Source organism: Achroia grisella, unplaced genomic scaffold, assembly GCF_030625045.1.
Source record: "Achroia grisella isolate CSIRO2021 unplaced genomic scaffold, CSIRO_AGI_Agris_v1 utg3495, whole genome shotgun sequence".
NCBI classification, from domain to species: Eukaryota; Metazoa; Arthropoda; class Insecta; order Lepidoptera; family Pyralidae; genus Achroia; species Achroia grisella.
This window is the reverse complement of record NW_026712810.1, coordinates 18327-39382: the sequence shown is the minus strand read 5'-3', so window position 1 is coordinate 39382 and position 21056 is coordinate 18327. Positions and strand designations below refer to the sequence as shown.

General features: G+C 36.7%; 2 protein-coding genes across 2 annotated transcripts in view; one reads left to right on the top strand and one right to left on the bottom strand.

Annotated features, from left to right (window-relative positions):
- LOC131843827 (TRPL translocation defect protein 14-like) overlaps nt 1-18466 on the top strand; it is a 32500-nt gene extending 14034 nt beyond the window's left edge. Inside the window, exons 5-9 of the mRNA XM_059192580.1 lie at nt 9108-9236; nt 10529-10665; nt 15019-15566; nt 15876-16066; nt 16683-18466. Coding sequence (XP_059048563.1) covers nt 9108-9236; nt 10529-10665; nt 15019-15566; nt 15876-16066; nt 16683-16987 — 1310 coding nt within the window. The 3' untranslated portion in view covers nt 16988-18466. The remainder of the gene's footprint in view (nt 1-9107; nt 9237-10528; nt 10666-15018; nt 15567-15875; nt 16067-16682) is intronic.
- Nucleotides 18245-20956, bottom strand: LOC131843828 (uncharacterized). Its single transcript, XM_059192581.1, has 4 exons — nt 20766-20956; nt 20509-20644; nt 19785-19934; nt 18245-19598 (listed from the first exon to the last, which is right to left on the bottom strand). The coding sequence occupies exons 1-4, from the start codon at nt 20834-20836 to the stop codon at nt 19377-19379; spliced, it is 579 nt and encodes a 192-aa protein (XP_059048564.1). The 5' UTR covers nt 20837-20956; the 3' UTR covers nt 18245-19376.
- Nucleotides 20957-21056: the final 100 nt, after the last annotated feature.

Here is a 21056-nt window from a genome sequence, read left to right as displayed (position 1 = left end):
GAGGCCAAGAGGGATTTGGTTATATTAGCAGCTATAAAAGTTTTTATATAACAACTCGTCCTTGGTAAGAAAATAATAGCGACAACCTTGAATTCAATTTTCATTCAATATCCCGACTCGATTCAGTCTCCAATCAATATCAATGTGTTCATAAGTCAAGAGGTTTGTTTATTTGTATTCACATGAGGACGCCTGTATCGTTGCAACAATTTGATAATATTGGTTTTATTTATAGCTAACTGTGCCCGCGAATTCAGAGTAATAAATAGTTCGTAACTTTGTTTGTAATTTTATTGGAACAAAACAAACACGACAATTCAAGTAAAGCTTACCGCAATACACTAAAAACCCATACAAATCGGATAAGCCGGTTCTGAGATTAGCGTACACAAAGGCACAGACTAGAGGACAAAAACAATTATTACTTTGGGTTCTGTTACGTTAACAAAGGTATAATTTATATTAGTAATAATATTAATAATAGTCGGGTATCAGTTACATATTTATTATTTCCATAGATAAGCCACTGGTAAAACAACACCTTGTAGTTGTGTGCGTCATCTTCTATATTTTGGAACGAATTGATTTGATCATCTTCTGCCTGGGTCAGCTTGAGTAACATGTAATGTATACCATGATTAGATATATCAGTTTTCTCAAATAAAATAGTAATTCTTTTTGTGAGTAGGATAAGGTCTACAAATGTATATATCATTTCCTTATTCAGACAATCTATCTCAGTTGAGGAATCGAAGCAGTTTCCTTAATTAGACGATTAAGCCCAAGGTTTAGCCTGCTAACAGTGAAGCATTCAATGCATAGCAACTGGCAATACGATTCTAAATTATTACATGTCACTGTAAACTGAGTGTACGGATACCTCAATGAGATATCTACTGTTATAATATATTATGTAACATTATCCATTCCAGTGTTACTGTTTTCTTATGACATCTTTATATAAGGTCGATTCTTTATGGGTTGGAAGTTTAATATAAAAATATCCAACTGTTTTACTGATAGTATTGCGTGACAGAGTAACGTTTACTTATTACCGACAAAGTCAAAGCAAATTTGTGTATAAGACAATTTAATAAAGTACTAAATCTTGATTCTGACTTAATGTTCTTGAGAACTAAATAATATCATGTAATGATATAAATATTCATTTTTTTAATAATGCATACAAGCCTCTATGAGGTCCTATAAAGACTACACAATTAGTCGAAAGTTTTTTTGAGAAGAAAATTTACTATAAATAATTATTTGGTCATATTACGCAAGCAATGTGTATATTACATTGCTTGCGGTTTTAATATGTTACAAATTATTTTCGTACATTATTTCATCGCCTGTTAAATGCCATTTTCAATCGGCACCTTGCGATTCAAATTTTTCTTTCACGATACAAATAGTCGGTCGACATCAGTTTTTTTATATTGCAATTTATTTTGATTTTATAGCTCGCAAAAAATAATAATTAAGTGGAAAATGTGTGTGACACTGGTCCATTGGCAAGCGTCTGAAAATAAAATCCAATGAGAATCGGTATCGTCTCGCAGACTGGTTCCAATGAAAATACTGAAGTAATTTTAAACAAACCACCAAGGCAAATCCCTTCGTTTCTAACACGACACGTGTAACTCACGCGGCGGCTGGTCGGGCTTCAGTGCGAAATAATAAAAAATAATTAATTGACAAATGGTATTCTAACAGAATACTGTGGATGAGTTATTAGTCTAGTCATGGAGATGCTGTCAAGGAGTGATAATTACATATAGTATTTGATATGTTTTCTCCGGCTTATTTAATTTCGTTTATTTGAATACACACTGCAAAAAAAATTATGTCGTTTCTACATTTTAAGCAGGAAGGAAATACATTAAAACTCTGTTATCCATTTATATACCTAGCTACATAAACCCGCTATCTGTCCTAAGTTCGCACGGGTATACAATTAAACGCGTAAACCTTCCTATTGAATTACTCTATTGCTAAAATCTGCATTAAAAGCAGTTGCGTAGTTTAAAGATCTAAGCTTACCTATAGACATTGGAAGCATCTTCATTTTGTATTATATGAATCTCTATAAGTAACTACGCCTTTGTAATGAAAGCTCCTCAATTACTATTTGTGTATGCATTAACATGTCTGTATTTTAAATGCCAAATACATGTTGTTTGATTATTAATTTACTTATCTCTTACTCCGAGGAAGCACCTATTTGCTATTTTTTCCACTCATTAAATATTATTACTAGCTACTGTGGAACCATTTTCGCAAATTCATTTCCGCAATACGTCGTCACGTTTTTTTAGTAATTCATTCAGTAGGTAATACACGTACACAGCCTTATATTTGGCATCGTTATATATTTTATTTTATTTAACAATTTTCTATTTATTTGAGTTTTAATCAACACCTTGTGACATAGATTAAAAGGCTCACATACCTAGGAATGTACCTGTCATAAAATTTGAGCATCTATAATATCTTAATATATTCGATAGAGTAAGATAGCTAAATTTGCGTTTTTGCGTTTCGTGTTCTCATTTGTTGTTTTTTCAAATGGCAACCCTATATTTGCCGCATTCGCTTAGCTACTTCGCTTGTGACGTCATTCTTTATCCGGCGAAATAATTATAGTAATTGAACACATTTACATAAATGACCATTTGTCGTCATCGTCCTCGACAAAATAATAAAAATTCCCAATTAAGCCGGCTTACTCTGGCACGGCGTGTTTTTGGCGGCAATTCAATTTAACTAACACTAGGTTATTGTTCTAGAAGATTGTTATTTTTCCATGTGATTTCACGCACTGTCATTAGAGATGTTTTTTATTTAAACACCATGTTATTTTTTGTTGGTTCCTCTATTTTTGTTCACCATAATATGTCACTTATAAAATAGAAAAAACGTAGACATACCTACTAGTAACCTCGGACACACACTACATATATTGTCACTAGGGTTCATGATTTCTCGAGCTTTTCAATTTCTCGGGTCTCGAGAATTCTCGAGGTTAATTTCTCGGGTCTTCTCGGGTTGTCGAGAAATTTACATTTACGTACGTTTTCTCATATTATTTGGTTCCAATAACGTCAAAAAACTCAGTTGTTTCATTTGAGACGAAAACCACTGCATTTTTTGTTAAATATTAAATATAAAATTTAACTATAAAATTAATTATAAAACTTTTATTGAATAGGTATATTTAAAAACATTATACATATTATGAATAAGCCATTTTTTTATATACTGAAATATATTAGGTTCTTACATATGAAATTAGCGTTTTGTCGTACTGGCCACTTTGATCTTAAATATCTCCTCTTTGGTTAGAAATTTCAATTTCAAATTTATACGGCTATTCACTCATGCATTTGTTTTTCGAAAACCGTAATACATATGCTTGGTTTTTTCTTTGGGTCACTCAGCTTATAAAATAGAAAACTTAAAATATCGCGTCATTTACAAGTACGAGTACGAGATCCGCCATGGCACTAGTGCTGCAGAAACGGCTCGAAGGATTAATGATGTGTATGGTGGTGGTGTCGCAAAAGAAAACACAATGCATTTTTGGTTGCAACGTTTTCGTTCTGGAAATTTCGACCTGCAAAACAATCCCCGTGGGCGGCTGGAGTCCAAGGTTGGTAATGAAGAATTGAAGGCTATTATGATAGCAGATCCATCGCAAACCACGTCCGAGTTTTCAGGTTGCGGTGTTAGTGACAAAACTGTATTAATCCACTTGTAGCAAATTGGGAGGGTGAAAAAGCTTAAAAGGTGGGTGATTGGATTGAGTAGACAATTCGCGTTTCGATCGACAAACGCGCGCAGACTGCTGCGTTACATTAGTCAACCGGCATAATAATAAAGGGATTTTAAATCGAATCATTACCCGTGATGATGTGGATCTTGTATGATAATTGGAAACGCTCATCGCAATGGCTGAACCCTGGCAAACCAATCAAATCCTTTTTTTTTTTTTTAACTTGGAGAAAATCCCTCATGGAGACCCGCCGGCCCCGAGGGAAGCCCGCGGGTACTGTGAGACTCCTACTCACTAAAAACTCCAAGGTATCCCGACGAAGCGCCTATAGCCGGAGTCGCGGGATCGAATGTCGGTCCACCTCAACTCCGGCGGCGTCGGCCCGCTTTAGTTTGCGGGCCCCTTCGCTTTTATTTTGGGTGTCCACCCCACCTCTCTTGAGAAGGCGCGCGGGGATACGCGCGCCACCTTCTCGGGCTTTTCTTGGAGATGCCACCGCCCCCGCGGTGACATCTCAGGCCCTTGCGGCGATCTGAGGCGCCCATGCGCCCCTCCACCTCGGATCGCTTTGGATGGAGCCACCCTTATTGGGCGGAGTCCATCCTGCTCGGCCCGCTCTCACGGTTGGGGGCTTTGGGGCCCGACCGTTTGCCGACACCTTTACCCTTGGGCGGGGAACAGTTCTTCGCCCCCACCCAGTGATCTGCCGGCCTGCCTTTAGAGGTACACACCGCACACCGCGGCGCAGACGCGCATGAGGCCGCCTTGTGGCCGCTCTCCCCACAGCGATAGCAGAGACCGCTGCGATCCTCCGCTTTGGTGCACTGGGCGCGCACATGACCCTCTTCTAGACAGCGGAAGCATCGCAGCTGTCTCTGTCTGAGCAATTCAGCCCGAACAACCACCCAGCCAACTTTAAGTTTCGCCGCGGTGGTGATGGCCTTCACCGCACGTATTGGGGCGCGGACCCAGCAAGCCCCCGCACCGGTAGGATTCCTGCGAACGTCCCCCACCTTAACGTCCTGGACCTGGCAATCCCCGGCGCTAGCAATGGCAGCGGCAATCTCCTCAACGCCAACGGAGTCGTCCAGACCCATTAGACGCATTTCCGCCTGTTTAGTGGGCCTGGAGACCCGTGCCACCTCCTCCGGGACAAGTTCCCGGAGCTTCGCCGCTAGGGCATCCGCCTTTTCCCCGCTGTCAACGCCGGGGATCTCCAGAATGCGGCCACCCGTCACGGCGACTCGCAACCGGAGAGCGTCTATCCCCAGGGGCCCCAAGTCAATCTTGGATTTTGCCTCCCTGAGGATATTCGCATAGGACGCTCCCTCTTTCTCAGCCTGCGGGTCCATCGTTATGATGATTGCCGCAGAGCTAGGCGGCCGCAATTTGGATGGGGCCGGTGCCGATCTTTTATTCGGCTGCTTTCCAGACGCCTGCTTTTGGGACTTCCACGGCTCACCGGGTAGCCCCTCGGGGACACTACTTAGTTTGCCCCTTTTACCTTTTACAACCGTGGCCCATGACGTCGTCGGATGTTCCGACTGCGCCACCTCCTCTCTGGGCCCACGGTGATCTCCCTGGGTGAGGGCCTTTTTTGGCCCTGGTCCTTTGGCCTTGGTTTTCGGGCCAGCTTGGGCATTGGGGGCAGAACCCCTAACCGCAGTGGCAGGAGCGGCCTGACCGCTCTTCTCCTGCATTATGACCGGTGGTGGAACCGACCCCATCTCCGGATGTTGGAAGGGATACTCCCTCATCTCCGACATGAAGGACGACAAGCGGTTTTTGACTATGCCGTCGACGTCCCTCATAATTTGTGCCCTCCAGGCCTTCATTTCAGATCCCACCACCGGTCCCTGAACTTCTCCGGTGTTCGCGGCGGGAGCTTCCGCCTTCTTAGCCGCCCTTACGGCTTTGTTCTTCTCGGCACGGAGTTCAGCGACCTCCCGCTTGAGAAACTCCACCTCCTGCTCCAGCCGAATGTTTTGTGCCAAAAGTGGCGACGCAAAACTCGGGATTAAGCTCGCCTCTAGCGCATCGACCAGCCGTTTGATGCTGGCCAGCCCATCTTTCATCGTTTTGACGCCGGTCCCTTTTATATTTGCTGATCTCCGAATGACTTCGGTGATCTCCTCCGCATGCTGGTAGACCTGCATCCTGACTGACCTAATAGCCTGGCTGGCCTCAGCACCGCTTGTTGGGGCGGGTGCACCTTGCTCACTACTGCGAGGGGGCTCGATTTCTGAGTCCCGTAATCGCTCCTGGCTGACGACGACTTGTTTTAGGCCTGCCCTGGCCTCCTTACTCCCATCTGTGGTTATGGCTTTGGATATAGCCCCCTTCCTCTTTGGTGGCAGGGATACCGGTTCAATAAACTTCTCATCTTCGTAGAACCGGTAGCCAAACTCCTGGGAGGGATTTGATACCTTTGACCCTGATGTTCGGGCCTCCACACCTGCCGAGGGGCTCTGCCCAACCCTTTTGGGGGCCGAGCCGGCCGGCCGAACGCCCACTATATTCGGATTCCGACCCTGATTTGGGCTCCGTACGACGTCTCTTCCGCCGCGACGACCTCAGAGTACCTATGGACGACGTCTTGGCATCCTCATCCTCGACTAGAGACATGCAGGAACTGGAGAGGTAATCCGATCCCAACGCCAGTTCCCGCTCCGCCAACTCCAGTTCGCGAGCGAACGTGCTGAACGCCGCCGCATCTTCCGCGCTCATTAGACCTCTCATCTCCATCGCCTCACCGTCCTTAACGGACCCAGCATTTCCTCCGTCCTTCACGGACTCCGTCATCACACCGTCCTTCACGGACTCCTTCGTCACACCGTCCTTCTCGGACCTTTCATCAAAGGGTTTTTTGTGTTTGTCATCCATTTTTGTTCCCACGAGTGTGGGGAAAGGTTGCACAGCCGGCGTTGCCCCCTGCTACCGACTGCGGCCTAATACACTTTGGGTGCGGCTGGTGCCCAAAGGTTGGTGCGCTTGCGGCCGGAGTTACTCCTCCGACCCGGCCGCCCCGGGGAACACGCTAACTGAAAGGAATTTCCAGCAGCGTGCTCCGCGTGACGACCTGTCCCTCGCCAGGCACCGAGCTTAGACAAGAGGTTTTTTATAGAGGTTGACTCCTCGCGGCCCCGGGCAATTAAGCCAAGAGCCCCCGCTCCTACACTGGGCCGATAGACGTGATCACCGACACCCAGTGCAGGTTTACGGTTTGAAGCCAGTTGCACTGAAGTGCTGTCCGGCTGCGCAGTTAAGCACCCACCAGACCTGGCTTCCAGTAGGCAAAGAAGAAAAAGGAAACGAAAACAGAAAGACAGAAAAGAAGAAGACAAAGAAAAGAAAAGACGAAGACAGACAAAGTCAAAGAGAAAGATTTGCCTACTCCTACTCGCCGGACTATCGGCCGACATAGTAGCAGTATCCCGAAAGAACGACTACTATCCCGCCCAGGGCGCACCAGAACCAAACCATTGCTCGGCCACCGTTCCCCGCGGACGTATCCACGAGGATGGGGAAGCCTCCCAATGGATGGCCCATACTTGGAGGTTGTCCGACCACGTCGCCCCAAACCAACCAAATCCTGCCCCAAGCGAAAATTGACTCAAAAAAATTACTTGTGAGCTTTTGGTGGACTACAGCCGGTGTTGTTCACTTCAGCTTTCTTAAATCTGGCCAGATGATTACGGCAGATGTGTGTTGTCAGCAATTGAGAAACCATAATGGAAAAGCTAGCTGCTAAACAACCGAGGCTGGTCAATCGCCGTAGGCTACTGCTGCTTCAGGACAACGCCTAGACCACACACTGCACAACTGACATTTACCAAATTAGAAGAGATTCAATTGTAATGTCTAAGACTTTACAATTGCTCCCCGGATTTTGCTCCAATAGATTACCATTTTTTTCGAAATTTGGATAACTGATTGGGAAAAAATTCAAATCCGATGGGGCAGTCCAAAGTCCAAAGATTTTATTGATATGTCCAAATGTTCCCGTTCAAATGTTTTTTTCAGTAAAGGGATCAATGTACCTATGAGATGTCAAAAGTGCATAAATAGCAATGGATGTACCAGTTTGATTAAATAAACATGTTATATTTTGAAAAAAAATACTTCAGGTTACTCCCTTACAAAACACCACTTTCATATGTTAGGACCTAATATTATTCAGACTTATATTTATAATGACAGCACCATTTTTGGCTGGTTATTTAGAAAAAATCTACCTTAAACTTGTAAACAAAAATAGTTTCTGTAAAACAAAAAAAAATACATGAAAGAAAACCTTAATATCTTGTATTATTGCGCCGCCACGCAATACAACAAAGTGCAATTTAATTTCTATATAGGTACTTGATTTCTCGAGTTCTCGACTTTTCTCGAGCTTGATTTCCCGGGAACAAAACCCAACGATTTCCCGGGAATTCTCGACCCGAGAATGAACCCTAATTGTCACGAATTCATTTTTCAATAGTTGTACTTTCCTATTTTATCTTTATTTAGATAAATAGGTAAAATAGGAAAGTAAATCAACTATAAAAAAACGAGAATATATTATTGTTAATGTCATGACTATTATATTTTTTTAAACAGAGTAATTTTTTTATAAAGATATATATAGAGTGTATATTGTTGTATTAAAATACAGTAATTGAGGAATATATTTCTATGTATAATATGTATGTATTTACAAAAAAAAAATATCTATGTATATGTATCAGTTATCTAGTACCCATAACACAAGCTCTAGCTAGCTTAACTCGGGTCTAGATGGCTCTGTGTGAATTGTCCTGAGATTATTATTATTATATTTAATATGTTACGAATATAGTGACATAGTTTCGTGTTTTTCTACAATGTCAATCAACAGCTAGATGAATAATAAATATGACGTTGGTCTATAAAAAGTATCTATTATACCACATATATCGCACAAAAAACCCTAATAATTTACTTACAAATTATTTCGGATTCAAATTAAGCCGCATACCGTATAAAGATACGAACTGATTAAATAAACCCTAGGTTTCTATTATTTGATGTACGTGTAGCCAATCATCTTGACACTAAACTTCAGCTAGAAATTTGTATTAAATTCAATATTTTGTGGAATTTGCAACGATGCTTTCATACAAAACCAGTTGTTTGTGACTGTTTTAAGCATGATGTCTTTGAGTGACAATATAAACTTGCCAGCAATTGTTTATGCAGTGAACCCATCACTCAGACAGGCTGACACTTCAAAGAAAATTCAAAAGCGCTCATGAAATTCTCTTGATTCGAATATAGAAAACTTTATCTTAAAATAAATCTCTTGTTGCAGCTATTAAATTTCAAGAGAACCTCTTGAAGACTATGATACAGATTGAGAACACATTCTTCGAACTGGGTAGGACTTGTCAAAGGAACTGTCTCATAATATGTGACCGTGGAGCGATGGACGCCAGTGCATGTAAGTAATGAACAGATAATTCTCATGTTATAACTAATTCATCCATACATCCCTCGCACCTCTCGATATTCATCTCCATACACTGCACCTAAGTGGTCTAGGACGGTTTCAGAGGTGCTTCCAGCATACTTTATATTGTGGAATGAACTACCAAGGTTTTCTCGTGACACTTCATCATGGGGTTTTTCAAGGGTACGTTAAGGTTTCTTAAGGGGCGGCAACACCTACATGACAACCCTGGTATTTCAGGTATCCATAGGCTTATATAGGTAATCGTTTACCATCAGATGGGGCGTTTGCTAGTTTGCGTGCGTAAAGAAATAAAAGGATATCCGAGATAGGATACAGGCATAGTCAACTATCTACGTTGTAGTAAACGTAACATATGACGTTGTAATTGATAGCTTGATTTGTTTGGACATAATTGAGACCAACTAAATATAGGGTGAGCCTATCGTTGTATCTCGTATTAAATTGGTTCGATTACATTAATTTCTATCGTCGACATTATTTATTATAAAATTTATGAATTTATTGCCAACGTTTTTTTGTGTGCTTAGATCTGAACCTGTAAGTCGGAGCGGTACATAATGAATTAAACCCCACTCTATACACTTTTTATTTCTTTTATACGTCTATCTTCCCTATTAATTCTGTTGCCAAGCTTGCATCTTGGAAACTGTAAAATGTGTGGGTGCAAATCAAGATCTTCATCACACGAGGGCCGGAAGCGCGACTACATAATGAGTCGACGACGCTCGAGTGATGCTTTTAGTTTATTGCCTGTTATGTCACAAATGTTCTATCGTCTATGAGCTATATCGTTGATTATCATCAGGCGAACCGTATGCTCTTTATTACTTCAACTGATCAACCCAGCGAAGTCGCGATATTATCTAATAGTATAATCTAATGTTTTGGTACATATTTCGTAAGTATCTCTAAGGTGATGACGGATATCTTAGGACTATTTTTAATACTGTGTGTGTTAGATTATTTAAGGTACATATACATAACGTATATTATACAGGGTATATTATAATATCCCTATTTTTATTCTAATAAAATATTACTGACCGGTAACGTAGTATTTTTATAAGGCATTAATTTAATTTAATAATTTTTATAATTGGTAGTTGGTATTAGTAGTGGTAGTAGTTTTTGAGTTTATTCCTTAACATAGAAATCATACATCAATCAAATACACCTTTCTAAAAAACAAATACAGCTCAGTTGTCATCCAAGCCCGATATAAAAGTCACATCGTTATCATTAATTTGTTACATTTTCAGTTATATCAAAGGAGAAGTGGGAAACAATGATGGCGGCAAACAATTGGAACAGCGTGGAACTTCGTGACAACAGATATAACCATATTGTTCATATGGTGTCAGCAGCCAACGGCGCTGAAGACTTCTATTCCACTGAAGTAAGTGTCGCGCACTTGTTTTTAAATATATTCGTGGCTCGAAAATTTATTATCTTTACAATTTCCGTACCTCTATTGTCATGTTGAAGAAACACCTATTTATATATAATACCAACATAATTCTATTTTCCGTGAATAGAATTATGTGGTACAGTACTTAATGTACATCGAGAAAAACCCAAAGCAATGCAATGCATATACATATAAAATACTCGATCGCGATAAAAAAGTATTTGTATCATTATTATTACTGTATTACTGTATTGTATTTTTCCTATTGACTATATCTTACAAACAATACAAAAGTACGTTTTTCCGTTACGTATGTTTAGAAACTGCGAATTTTCTAATCAACCCGAGTATCAGACAATGTTGATTAATGTATTAAATAATATCAAACACTATCCTCTAATTTATTGTTAGATTAAAATTATCATGTCTACAATAACAAAACACGATACTGTTATAAAGACATGTCATAATAACAAAACATGTGAATTTTGATAACGCGTTAATCATTATGTAACATTAATTAAATATTATATAAAATGGCACATATGATAAGAAAAAACCCGATCAGATTGTTTCAGTAATTGATGAAAATCTAGATTGATAATTTAAAAAATATTGCGTGTAGTTGCAATCATCATTCTGCATCAATCATCGCTTATTATAAATATAATTTTCATTTACAAGATTTTATCATTCAGTCGTATGTAATTGAATTCTAACTGAATCACGCCTGGACAGACAAGACTTAGGACACACTAAGAATTATCTAATCTCGAATATATAATTTTATTTCCCATATAATTACAGTTATTTAAGAATATTTCAAATAATAATATATTTAATTTTGCTCCTCGTGTGACTACATATTGCTCCATGGTTTTCTATTCCTCATTTTATTTTTTGCTACATCTTTGATATCGTCGTACTATATTTTCCATGCATCTATCTTTGCCTGCCTACTCTCCTTTTACATGTCGGTTCTAATTATTTTGTTATTTTGTCATATCTCCGAGTTACTTCGTAACAAATCGTTTTTTAATCCCTCAGTGCATTCGCTGTGTAAATACGATTGGAGGATTATAGATTTCTCGGTATAGTTATTAGTTTTAATAAATTCTATACTTAAATATGTACAATGTAAAAAAATGTACAAATGTAATTATAAAAGAAATTTGTCATGTTGCCAGAATCTAGCTTGTTTGTATAGATAATTAATGTGAAATGCAGCTAAATACGCTTTCTATGCCACTAGGTCTCCCATTTAATTTATGTAACGACTACAGTTTGCGAGTATTAAATGACAATTACGACGTAGAAAGCAATTAATTTTGATTTAAGTACATTTAAAATTATCACATACTATTCTAATTGAGAGGGTGGTAAGCTCGGCCTCAGCTACATTTGTTTCTATTTTTTTTTTTAAATAATATCTTTCGCTTCTTTTGTGGCGATATCCTTTTGGCTTATGTCTTATTATTATGATCCTGTGTATGTACATAAGTATGTGTATGAAAGTATTCCTAAGTTTGTTTTCGTTTGATTCTATTATACCGAGCGAAATATAGGCGCGTCTAATGAAGTGATGAGTTCATTAATGTCAATGATTTTGACTTACCCCATTTAGGATAATAGTCGTGAAAATATATTTAACTTATTATTATACTATTAGGAAACTAATATATTGCTCTGACCTCCATCGAACAAAGGCTAGGGAATTCTACTCACGTATCATAATCAACGCATTTGACGTATCAAATTATTTACTAGAATTCCCACGGGAATGGAAGGTAACGTCGAGAATACCTTGTGAAATTGATAGTGTTTTTAATAAAAAATAAACTTTGTAGCCTACCAATACAAAGTAGCATTACAACTTAAACATAATAGAGCTTTCTACCTGGGCATAAAACACGTGCTTGCTTATTTCTTCAAACGTGTATAAAAAACGTGATCTATCTAATGCATTCCAACTCAATTGCAGAACCACGTGTCTGTTTAAGTACTTTACTACAATGTAACGGTCGTAGGATTCTGGTATAAAATCTGAATAATTTTAGTTTACATTTCATAGTAGTAACTAGAGGACTTGGCACTTGAAACAGAATCAATAAACTAACAGCCCCAAATCTATTCTTGCTTGTTTAATTTAAACTAATGTTTATTCAAAGAATGAAAAAAATAAACTTAACGTAAAATTATAGATAACTTCTAACGTAATCGTAGCGTAAACTTGTTACATTTTATTATTGTATACTCAATAGCTTAAAGTCAATAAAAATAAACAATTTATGATAAAATAATTTGTATTTAAAAATATTCCATTTAATTATATCTTTATAACAAATTATTATACTAGATTTGCAATCAAAACTAGATAATGACGTGCTAATTTGGTTATCATTGTTGAATTCAAAGAAAGGATTATTTTGAAAACAAAAACAATAAATTTAACAATAGAATAGAATAGAAAATCATTTATTCAAATAAACTTAATTTAAGCACTTTTGAATAGTCATAACAATTTGTTTTTTATCTACCACTCGTTCGGAAAGCTGTCTCATCACAAGAAGAACGATCAAGAAACTTGTGTGTTGCTCTTTTAAATAATCCTTGTAAGTTTACATTTACAAGTCGAAACGTGTGAATACAAACTACCAACAAGCACTAATTTTCGGGTCAAATATAAATATGCAATAAGATTAAATCAGTCGTAGTGATAAGAGCAGACCAGTCCCTACAAGCAGCACTCGTTTCACGAGTATGACGGATGAGCCAGCCATCACTGCGCTCGACCATATTTTAGGGAGCCCAATGACCCGGCCCACCACGCCGCCACATGTCTGGACATTTTAGTGAGCATGACTACTCATTCCACACGACCACGTCACAGCTACAAAAATTACTATATGGTAGTTACAGTATTCGCACTTTACATAAGGATGCATGCGGCAATCAATACAAAAACCGCTACGCTATCATATATCAAGAAAGCAGTATGAAAATTAACGTTGTCCGCAAATAAACTTATTCTTGCTATATATTGCTATCATCTATAAATTCATCTATTTTATAATAGGCTTTTTTACATAACATTTGTTTAATATAAGATTTGAATTGCCTCTCTGTAAGATTTAGCGTAGATTCTGGCAGTTTATTATAGAATCTTACGCAATTACCATAAAATGAATTACTAACTTTGTGTAGACGACATTTAGGTAAAATTAGCTTATTTTTATTGCGTAAGTTTCTACTTGTACAGTCTTTAAGTTTCTTGAAACTATCTAAGTTTTTCCTTGTATACATAATATTTTCATAAATGTACTGTGAGGCAACGGTGAGGATATTTGATTGTTTAAAGCATTGACGTAATGACTCTCTAGAACCCATACCATAAATAGAACGTATGGCTCTCTTTTGTAAAATAAATATAGTATTTACATCGGCAGCTTTACCCCACAGCAGTATGCCATATGACATAATGCTATGGAAATAACTAAAATATACAAGTTTTGCCGTCGCCACGTCTGTTAATTGCCTTATCCTTCTAATTGCATAAGCAGCAGAACTAAGTCTATTGGCTAATTTTGAAATATGGGGCCCCCATTGTAACTTCGAGTCCACTGTTATTCCTAAAAATACTGTATCATTAACAAAATTTACTATTTCATCATTAAGCAATAGCTGCGTATTTACTTGTTTTACATTAGGAAGCGTGAATTTAATACACTTAGTTTTGTTGGAGTTCAATAATAGATTATTACATGTGAACCAATTTAATATAGCAGAGATAGCATAATTTACATCGTCTAATTGATTACATTGGCGACCAATTTTAAACACTAACGAAGTATCATCCGCAAATAACACTATATCTGCAACTTTCTCTACCATGTAGGGAAGGTCATTTATATAAATTAAAAAGAGAAACGGGCCTAATATTGAACCTTGAGGAACGCCCATTTTTATATTAGTTCCCTTAGACGTTACACCATCAATATCTACAGTTTGCATCCTATCCTCTAGATAAGTTTTCATTGAGTGCTAATTATAATTTGTATATCTATAGAATTATTGTGCTTTGTGTTATTAATACTATGTACCTACTGTGTTATAAACAATTACGTCGAAGAGCTATCATGGTGGAAAAGTTACAATGACGAATCATGTAGGTTATTATTGCTACCATATCCAAGAGATATATACATATAATGTATTATCACCAAGAAGTTGCCGATTTTTAAGCAATTTTGTATACTAATAGATGATAATTTATTATATAATTATAAGGATATAATAATTATAAGAGGCTCTTCATATATCTCCTTTATTTTTCACTTATAGGATCACGCATGCCGTTCAGAAGGTGTTGAATTAGCCCGGGAGTTAGACTACAACGCGGCCGCGGCATGGATCGGCCACCCCTACTTCGACGTAATCGATAACTCCACAGATTTTGATAAGAAAATGAACCGACTCATTGCCTGCGTTTGCCAGAAAATCGGTATTGACACCGGTGACAGGCTCAACGTGAACTCGAAGAAACGCAAGTTCCTTGTCAAATCGCCCATCCCTGTTGACACGGAGTTCCCGCCATTTCAAGACTTCGACGTCGTACACAATTACTTGCAGAGCGATTTGCGTAAAGCCCAAGTCAGGCTCCGCAAACGCGGGCAGAAAGGCCACTGGTCATACATTCATACTTTAAGAAAATTCCATCCCACGAACGGCCAGTCAGTCGAAGTAAGAACACAATTGACACATCGAGATTATCTCAATATGCTGCCGCAGCGTGACGACGCACACTTCACAATATTCAAGAAGCGGCGTTGTTTTATCTACAACAACCAGTACTACCAGTTGGATATATATAGGCAACCCACACATCCTAGGTGATTATTTGGTTTTAAGAACTATTTATATGGAGATGGAACTTGCTACTTTATTCAAATAAGAGTGATTACTCGTAACAAAACTGAATTGAACATATTTAATTGTTCTTTTAAAAGTACAATCAATTTATATATTATGTACATTAATATATATTTCAATTTCCTTATAAAATTAAGTTTTATTGATTACTGTAAATTAGCTCAGACTTATTCAGCTAATTTTTAAAATATTCTCAAGAATCAACTGAATTTTGCTTGACTTGGTAACACTGTGTGTTTAATCAATTTTGGTCTAATGAAACATTTCAGGTGCCGAGGTCTGGTATTGCTGGAAACGTACAGCGCCACGTACGATCAGGATACCCTGATTCAGTCTTTGCCAAAATTCCTGACGATTGAGAAAGAAGTCACAGGTGATCCAGCCTATTCTATGTACAACTTGTCCTTGAAAGAAGATTGGAAGACGTCAAAAAAGTATTATGCCGGCACCGACAGTAACGGTAAGCTTTACTGTGTCTTTGCGTATGATTACGCTTAGTTATTATAAAATTCATATAAAAATAGTGTTGTTCTTTCTCTTTTAGTTACTTACTAAACTATGAGATCTTATTTGTTTTAAATCACTATTGTGCTGTCTTCATGTAACAAATTCAAATACCCTCTTTCTGCATGTAAAATTTATTACGATGTTGACACGGACGTAATTGTGTATGATAGTCTAGTCTAGGCACCTAGTTTGTGTAGTTTTTTATTTATTAAATAGATTTTGTCCTGCTCATTATGTGTATATTTAGATTTGGATGTTCTACCACTCTATGTGTATGTCCCGCACTGTAGTCTCCTTTGTCAGCTAATTGTAGTTTATCGGGAATTTATGGAATATTAAAATAAACATAATTTTCCAGATTCGAAACCTGTTAAGCTTGGACATAAGTACTCTGAATTGCTTTCTACCGATGATTCCACTAATACGGACTAACATTGTTCAAGATATATAAATTTATTTTTTATAATGAACATTCCTATTTAGTATTTAACCAGGACTAACAACACAATTACGTCAATGTCGTCTGAACTGTAGTGTGTGGGGTTAAACGAGGTTTTTTGGTTTATCAGGGCGTTCTAAGTGGTCGATGAATGGGCATAGTGATAGTAAACCTGATCACCGCTGTAAGGTGAATGGCGTCTCGGGCGAGAAAGTGAACGGACATTCGGAAAAAGTCAACGGATACGGGTCAAGAAAAACCGGGGGTTATCCTAATGTCAACGGACACCGCGACACGAACGGCCACGGGCACGTTAACGGTGCTAACATCACCAATGGCAAGCCACATGGGGTGGAGCTACAAAACTTCCAAAGTAACCACAGAATAGAAGATCTCGGAACACCAAAGATAGCCAAGGTTGCTGTTAAGACATAAAAAACAACTGATTGGTACTATTTAGATATAAATATTCCACTTGTAATATCAATAATGTTCACATTTCTATGCTCATATTAATATTAAAAATTAAAATGAATAAACAGACTATGTCATAGGATTGTGCTTCGTAACACTCGATCTCTGCCTGTCCAGATGAATTATACAATATATTGTATTTATTATATTCACATCATTGTAAAATTGCAAATGATATATATTTTTATAGCAATTGTGACATAATAATATATAGAACATATTAATGGACTAATTTATTATGACTTACATTAATATTTATTGGACTAACAAAATATTACAAAAATGTATAAAATAGTTAAATATTGTTTGTGCCTTCACACAGTAATGTATGTTTGAAAACTGAATTATTATATATTCAGTACATGTAACACTTTACACCAAGGGTTAGTACTTAATAAAATTGGAATACTTAATGGAATTTACATTTACAGTATGTTCTGTATAAACATAATTTTATCATATAATAATGAGGATGCACTTTCAAGATTTATTAAACACAAATGAATTGGATATTTATACATTAAATTATTTGATGTTATTTTTATATAAACTGCATTGTTTGTGACGTTCAACTTCAAAGTTATCATTTAGATAACGACATATTTTAACCGTGACTATATTGTTTTCACTAACAAAACCGTAATTTACCTGTAAGATAGGAAAATACACCACTATAAATTCTTTAAAAAAGTAGTGGAGTGGTGGTTTTAAAATAAAATGTTCTTGATGTCGTGTCACGTGTCGCCGTAGAATTTAATTAATTTTAGGGTCCTATTGTAAACAAGTCTTGTAAGCTTGAGCAATGGTTGCCCTATTTATTTACAGTACATTTTAGTGGCCTTTTAGTGTCGAATTTTGTGTGCTAAGAAATATATTTTTGATTAAAAATATAGAATTTAATGTGCACATTGATGTTGTTGCAATATTCATAATTTGTTGTGTTAAAAGTAAATTTTATTGTACTTATGTGAATTACATATGTTTATGTAAAAATGTACTTTGCAAAGTATTCAAACATTGCTAGCTAATGACACTTAACGGAAGCTAATTCTGTACATATTATTTGCTTTTGGCAAAAGTCCACGGTAACATTATTTATGGCTGTGTACTATTAACTGAGCTATTAAGAACTATTTATCTATCACCTAAGCATATTGTAACACTGAAAATGCCAAATTACTATTTTTAAGGCTAATTGCACCGAAAAGACAAGAGATATTTTTTTAAATAAGTAATATCGTTTTATTTTTCATCAGGCATCAAATAACAGATGCTCTAATTGTAAACCACGTGATATTTATTTTTTTCTGGTAACTTGTGAAATATTTAAACTTCTAAGTACCTAATATGTAGGCGCTTATTGGAAATGTATGTAAAAATTTGGAAGTACCTAAGTGTCTCTCGGCATTCTTTCTAATAAAGAAAAATGCATCAACAGAACTAGTGTTTTTGTTATTACAAAATACGCGTGTATTCGCGCAAACCAAAGGCTCTACCTATAGTGAACTTTTATCCTATAATATTTTAGCAATGCAGAAAAGGTAGATGCTTCTTCTGCGTGGATAGTTGGGTACCTCTGTCTCGCCTATCTTATCCACTAAACAATTTGCTTTGTAAACTGTTCCGGTTGAAGTATATACCCTATAATTTCATAATATAGGGTAGTACAGAGGTATAACAGTCATCAGGATATTATATGATTAGTCGTCAGAAGTGTTAGTAAACACATTATGCGTATATACCACGCGGTTGTGTCCATAAAACTGTTCATGTATGTAGTAGTTGGCATATCTGTTAAATATAAAAAACAGAATAACCTTTGGATATTCACCCCAAACAAAGCAATAAGTCAATATTGGTGACAGTTTAAATTAAATGTGCAAGGAGCGTCACATTGTACTTTGTGGTATCCATGATTCAGGTATATAGTCAACAGTTACGTGTCCATAAAACATTATAGGTGGTGTATGTTAGTCATATATTTTTTTATTTTTATTCCTTTGTCAGTCTAAGTCCCATTTTCCCGTTTTTGCAACATAACATCATTTTAGCATAAGCATTGGTGTTAGAATGATATTATCCAACAAGAATTTTCAGAACCTGGTTAGTAATGCCAGATAGCCAAAATCAATCTCAACAATTCATGTAATAGATGGCGACATATAGATGATTTATTGTTTTCGTTTGATCATCATCAAGAAATGATGATCTATAAATGGTCATACGAACAAAGTGTGCTAAGAGTGGTAGTAAATAAAGTCAACAAATCTAACTGGTATTATTTTCAATTTCTTATGAAATGCTGATAATGAATGTTTTGCTTAAAGTAAAAAAAATATAAGGTACTCATTTATTTTTTATTGGAATCTTTGGTTTTCTGATCCTTATACATTTTCATAACTTTCTTTCCTGGGACTAAGGTCTGACTCAAGCCTGGTCGTTTTAATTTTTTTTTCTCTGTAGCTCCTTCCCAAACTGCATCATCAGTGGGAGATATCATGTCCGTTGATATTTGGGGTGGTGGGGTAGATGTCATTGTGCCTGCTCCCTCGCATACAACTGATTTGAGTTTCTGTAAATAGTAACACATTGAATTTAAAAAATTAAATAATATGAAGATGCAGAAAACACATCAACCACAATATTATTAGGTATTGTAAATTACAATCAAATCTAAACATAATAATAATTACAATCTAATTTATATGAATATAAATGAAAAAATAAAATAATTTTAAAAACAATGTTATCACAATACCTGTTTCTCGATTTCTAATTCTTCTGCAGTCTTCTGAATATCAGAATCATGGGCATATTTACAATTGTGACCAAATCGACACCTTCCTTTCCTGTAGTTCCAACAGATTTTCTTCCCATTTATCATCTGTGTATTGTCTTTACCTGGAACCTTACAGTCATTGCCTATGTACTTGACGATTTTATGTTAAATTTGATACCTGTATTGTTTACATATAGCATTACTACAATTAATGTATTTGCTAAATTGGTCAACATAATTATAATAATGGTTTAAAATTATTAAAACCTAAAATATTAACTTCAATATTTTAGGATTTGGGATAACTTTACAATTTATTTATAATTAATTGCTCAGAAAAACTAACCACTAATTATAGTATATTAGTTGTGTTATACATGTTGCCCACAACAAATACATAGGATTGGGAAGAGCAATAAAAGAATTTAAGTTCTTTAAACTGCCAAGTAATCACATTACTTATAATGTTTTATACAACAGTGCAATATCTGTATCCAGAAATAAAATTATTGACCAAGAGATAATATGAGCTGAGTTTGTCAGTTCATCTTAGCTTGAAAGCACTCAGAACTCATGCTAGATTTTACTTATCAAGAGTCTGTAATAGATATTTTGATTTCATTGGAACCTTAGGAATATTTTTAATAAATTAATTAAGTTGCATATATAGATCATAAACAAGTCAATATCAATTCAACTTTACCATTTTAACGTGTTTCTCTAAAATAGCGGCCTTAGCTAATTCTGCTTCAACAAATGGATTGGAAAATACTGAAGTTTGTAAACTGCTCTCTCCAAGAGCTGGTTTAGGTAATTTGAGTTTTGTACTCTCCTGACATCTGTAAGTATAATATACAAATATTACAATACTATTTTATTCCACATTTATCCAGTTATTTTGCAGACGAATTGGCAATATGTATGAAAAGAAAAACCAATATATAATCTTTCAATACTTGCTTGTCTGTATCTTCTTGTGCATCTTCTGAATCACTGGAGGACGACGTACCGTAATCCAACAGTGCATTCATTTTATGGTAATATCCAAAAGATTTCGATAAAAAGATATTGTTTTTACAAGTTATTTAATTATACTGAAACCAAATTGAAACTATAGATAAAATCAATATTAAAAAATACGATATTCTACAATCAATACCATTTTTTTTTTCCATATTCGTCCATCTCCTTTTCAGTGATGGAACAGGCAAAGATCCTTAGACCGTACAGCCTAGTCTACATTTAAGCTTC

Bases quoted from the DNA above. Each gene is read 5' to 3' on its own strand.
- LOC131843828 (XM_059192581.1), bottom strand. From the start codon at position 20,836: ATGAATGCACTGTTGGATTACGGTACGTCGTCCTCCAGTGATTCAGAA. The intron at 20,645-20,765 runs GCAAGTATTGAA...TTATACTTACAG, and splicing joins GCACAAGAAGATACAGACAA to ATGTCAGGAGAGTACAAAAC. The intron at 19,935-20,508 runs GTAAAGTTGAAT...AATGACTGTAAG, and splicing joins TAGAGAAACACGTTAAAATG to GTTCCAGGTAAAGACAATAC.